Source organism: Capsicum annuum, chromosome 1 (genome assembly GCF_002878395.1).
Source record: "Capsicum annuum cultivar UCD-10X-F1 chromosome 1, UCD10Xv1.1, whole genome shotgun sequence".
Classification (NCBI taxonomy): Eukaryota; Viridiplantae; Streptophyta; class Magnoliopsida; order Solanales; family Solanaceae; genus Capsicum; species Capsicum annuum.
The window spans coordinates 230021322-230025577 of NC_061111.1; the positions used below are offsets into that span (position 1 = coordinate 230021322).

At 34.6% G+C, this 4256-nt stretch overlaps 1 protein-coding gene across 9 annotated transcripts; it reads left to right on the forward strand.

Annotated features, from left to right (window-relative positions):
- Positions 1-268: 268 nt before the first annotated feature.
- LOC107856907 lies at positions 269-3818 on the forward strand. Of its 9 annotated transcripts, none has more exons than XM_047409393.1 (5): positions 269-494; positions 696-823; positions 1031-1159; positions 2582-2683; positions 3464-3818. In XM_047409393.1, the coding sequence occupies exons 3-5, from the start codon at positions 1090-1092 to the stop codon at positions 3601-3603; spliced, it is 312 nt and encodes a 103-aa protein (XP_047265349.1). In that variant the 5' UTR covers positions 269-494; positions 696-823; positions 1031-1089; the 3' UTR covers positions 3604-3818. The 9 variants fall into 9 exon arrangements, with proteins under 9 accessions (XP_047265349.1, XP_016557357.2, XP_047265345.1 ...); XM_016701871.2 differs by having other exon boundaries at positions 1046-1159; XM_047409389.1 differs by having other exon boundaries at positions 270-494; positions 690-823.
- The last annotated feature ends 438 nt before the right edge of the window (positions 3819-4256 follow it).

Consider the following 4256-nt stretch of genomic DNA (forward strand, 5'->3'; position numbering starts at 1 on the left):
AATTAAAGTTCGTAAGAAATAATGCAGTTCATTATTCTCATTTTGGGAACTAAAATTAAGACGAGCATTAAAAATTTAGTAAAGTACTATGAATTAATATACTCAATTAAAGTATTATAATATAATTTATATCTTTTTAATATTACTGATGCATCGCGTGAATATTATTGATACATCAAAATAGTAAATCAAAAATATTACTAAAAATTCCTAAAATTTTGTCCTTTCTTTAAAGTTTGATATCATATAAATATTTTATAAGTATGATGTATATAATATTTTCGTAAAAAAAGAAAACATCGCTTTTAGCTTCTCAACAGCAATTTCTAAACCTAAAATATTCTCTTGTTTTCCCTATTTGTTGGGTGAACGCCGACGAGCTCCTCCATTTGTGCCTCTTCTCCGACCAAAAACCCAAGGGTAAACCACCCACTACAGAACGTTTTTAACTTAGGTCAACCTCTTCCTCTTTTCTTCTTCATCATATTCATTTGGTAAGTATTATTTTTCTTCAAATAACCACTATTTTGTCGATTTGGTGTCACAAGGTTCACTCCGGGGAGCTTTTCAGTTTATTTCTACGCTTTTTCTTTGTTAAAATTTCTTATTTTCTGTTACCTGTTACTGCCACAAATTGTGCTATTGGGTTCATTCTCATCACTTCATTGTTCCCTTTGTTTTCTGACTAGCTGCAGGTATTTGTTAGGCCCAAAAAGGACTGAAAAGGAGAATCCAAAATTCAAATTGACTACCAGGCCCTAAAACACACTGCTTTCTTCCTCTGCGAAGTGCTCCTCCTCTTTCTTACTGGCGCTATCGAACTGTAAGTTCATAATTTCTTTTGGTTTCTCTCATCTCTAGATTTTCTCTTGTGAATTAATTAATTTAAGGTCCTGAAAATTGAAATCCAAATCGGTCAACGCAATGGATCTGAGGAGAACTTCATAATTAGTATGGAAAAGTCATATATACTCCCGCACTATTGAAAATGTACGTAAATATTGAAACTCGCTTCCAACTCTGACTGCAGAACATTCCCTGGCAGGTCAGCGGATAAATTGCTAAGGGGAACTGGTTAATTTCTTTGGAATGAGGACACATGGTGTACACTGTCTAACGGAAGGGTATATATGTATCATTTTCAATAGTTCAGGGGTAGGTATGTTCCCAAAGTTAGACGACAACGATACAAATAACCAAAAAGTAACAGATGGTATTTACGTACCATTTTCAATAGTTCGGGGGTTTATATGACCTTTTCACCGTAGTTAGTGTTGTATTCTTTTGTTTACAATGATTATTAGTTGTTAGAGAGTGGAGTTTAACCTTAAGAACATTAGGCCTATGAAGTTTCTTGAAGTTCTTTAATTTTGTACAATACAAGTGAGAGGTTGCGCCAGCTGTTTTTGTTTCCTTTTTTCCGTAAAAGGCAACTTAAAATCTGGTAACATATATCAGCAACTTATTCTATTTATGCGGTTGGTTTTTATTTTCTCGTAAGTTGTCCTAAAAACTCTTGATACTGACTTAGCTCAAGTAGAGCACAATGGAATATGTTCCTTTTAGGCGGTGCCAACTAGTTGAGTTTAAGGCTTGATTTTGTCGCTAACCTAACATTATTAGAACATTTGCTAGGGGTCTTTTTTAATCTTTTTTCGGGGACTTGTAAAATGCAGAAAACTTGTAGTATCACAACACCCTTTTTTTTTTTTTGTTTTTTTTTGAATATTGAGATGAGATGGGTCTAAACGAAGAGACATGGGTAGTGGTATTCATATAGCCTTATGTCGACTAGCTTGAGATTAAAGCTTAATTGTTGTTGGTCCTTATTTCCTTGTGATTACTAGTGTTTGCTGCTGCCAGCTTGTACCACTTGCGTAGTAACCTGTAGTGGTGTCGAATGGACGGTTTGGCTGAATTCAAGGAGGGGTAGTCAAACTGGTTTGAGTTGACCAGCCCAAAGATTACTTTGGATGAAATGGTATAGGTTAAAATAGACTAAACAATGGGTCATAACCCAACCTGTCAAATTCTTACCACGTTTTAATTTTAATTTTTTTATTACCTAAGAAAACTTTCTTTTTTTCCGTTATATGACTTTATATATCTACCTCTCAATATAGAGTGGTAAGGTTTGTGTACACTCTACCCTCCCTTGACCCAACTTGGGGACTACACCGGGTGTATTGTGGTTGTTTTTGACTTTATATAACATAATAAAGTCTTTTTAAAGCATTTTGACAGTTTCTCATGGGTCCATTTGGGATACATATCAGCCAACATTTAGATGAACTGTATTTGATGAGTCATAATAGACTGAGTCAATAATTAGGCGGGTCATTACCTCGCCCATGCTTGGAGAGTTGCAGGAGTAATGTTTTCATTGCCTAATTTTGCCACTCCTAGTAATATGTTTGCGTAACTCAATGTTACTATAGGATTACTGAAAATGACATAAAGTAATGTTTATTTTCCTGATTTGTTAATTCACTAAATATAGCAGTGTTTGTAGTTTGTTTCTACTCATAAATGAATCTACAGTCTTTGTGTAACTGAAACCCTTTTATTTCATGGGAATCAGGAATGACTCTCTCACTAGAGGACTTCCTCATTCGTGCCCGAGTATTAAAGCTGTACCGACATGCTCTGAGAATCTCAAGGAGAGCACCTTCTCATGCTAGAGGTGAGGCATATACTTCAAAGAACGAGCTTATATCTTGTTGCTTAATTTGTGTTGAATCTACTTCTGTGCTTTTTATTTACTTACACTAAATGAGATTGTAATGATTTTTGACACATTTTTTTATCCAAATCTTTCCTGCTCTTTGGGCTCTTCTTTTGCAATCTCGCAGATTGATCAACTCCTTTTGTCAACGAGTTGAAATATTTCATATTGGGTTGTCTGAGCCATTGAATTTTGTGTATAATATAGAAAAGAGGAAGCTTGCGGTGTTTGTTAAATCTGTGAGCCAATAAGTTACTCCCGGCACTAGAGAGAAAGAATTACATGCTGAGAGTCCATCAATAAAATACTGAAATGTGACTGTGATCTGTCACTACTTGTGAATCACTACTTGGGTTTTCTGAAAAAATTGTTTCTCATCCTTTTGTCATTGCGCGCAACCCTGGCCTTTGCTAAGCAAGACTCTTAAGTCACTTTAAATAATGTTACTTCTTAATATTTCAAAAAAGAAGGGTAAGTACATTATTTCCTAAAAAAGTTGTACAGAAATTTATTGCATTTGTAGAAATGTTGCATTGAAGGGTGAATCAAAAGTTGTTTCTGCCCATATTAGTCATACTCTAATTATCAGCCATAGAGTATTTTATTTTGTTCTTTATCCTTCAATTATTTCTGATCCTTTGAGCATGTTAATACTTTCTGGAAATTGTTCTTATGGATTTTTCTCTTTTCAAATATCTTGTTTACTCAATGACTTCCATTGGACCTTTTTTCCTCCAGCTGATTTGAGGCAGATTATAAGACGAGAGATGGAGAATAACAGGAATTGCAATGACAAGCAGAGAATCCGGTTCTTGATTAGTGATGGATTGGAAAGAGTGAAACGTTTGGATGAGACGCTTGATATGCAAGGCCATTGATATAACCATAATGTGTATATGGTATAGCTTACATCTTGCAGCACTACCAGTGTAATCTTCTGTCAGATTAATCAGAGATGTGCTGCAAACATAGGCAGTTCGTGCGCTTTAGTTATCTCTGCATGGGTATATGCCATGTTGTCGCCTGTTGGTGCTTATTTTTGTCCAACTTACCTCCAGTTATGCAATGATTATGACTGATCCTTTTTGAAACATATGAGTTTGAATGTTTTCTTTCTCGTTGAGAACCAAAACATGAATTTTCACTGATAGTGTACTGCTCCAGCATTTAGAAGAACTAGAAAAGATATTCTAAAATATGTAACCCCTCAAGGTTCAGAGCATCTTAAATTTCTTGTGTCCGTAGTGTTTATGGAAAAATGAGGTTCTCAAAAATCAAGTATTATCATTTTTCATTTTTTTGCACTAGTAAGTGCGGTCACAGGGTTTTTGAGCTGCAAATTAACTACTAGAAATTTTCAAGCTAACAAATATGAATGTAGCATCAGTACCAGTGTTAGTTTACTGAGTTCAAAGGATTAACCACAAAATCGAAAATAAATAGGAAAATAGAAATACAAAAAGTATTAAAAATGATATCTGAGACCTCATAATTTACACTGTTTTTGAGAAATTTAATCCCCTCATGGTAT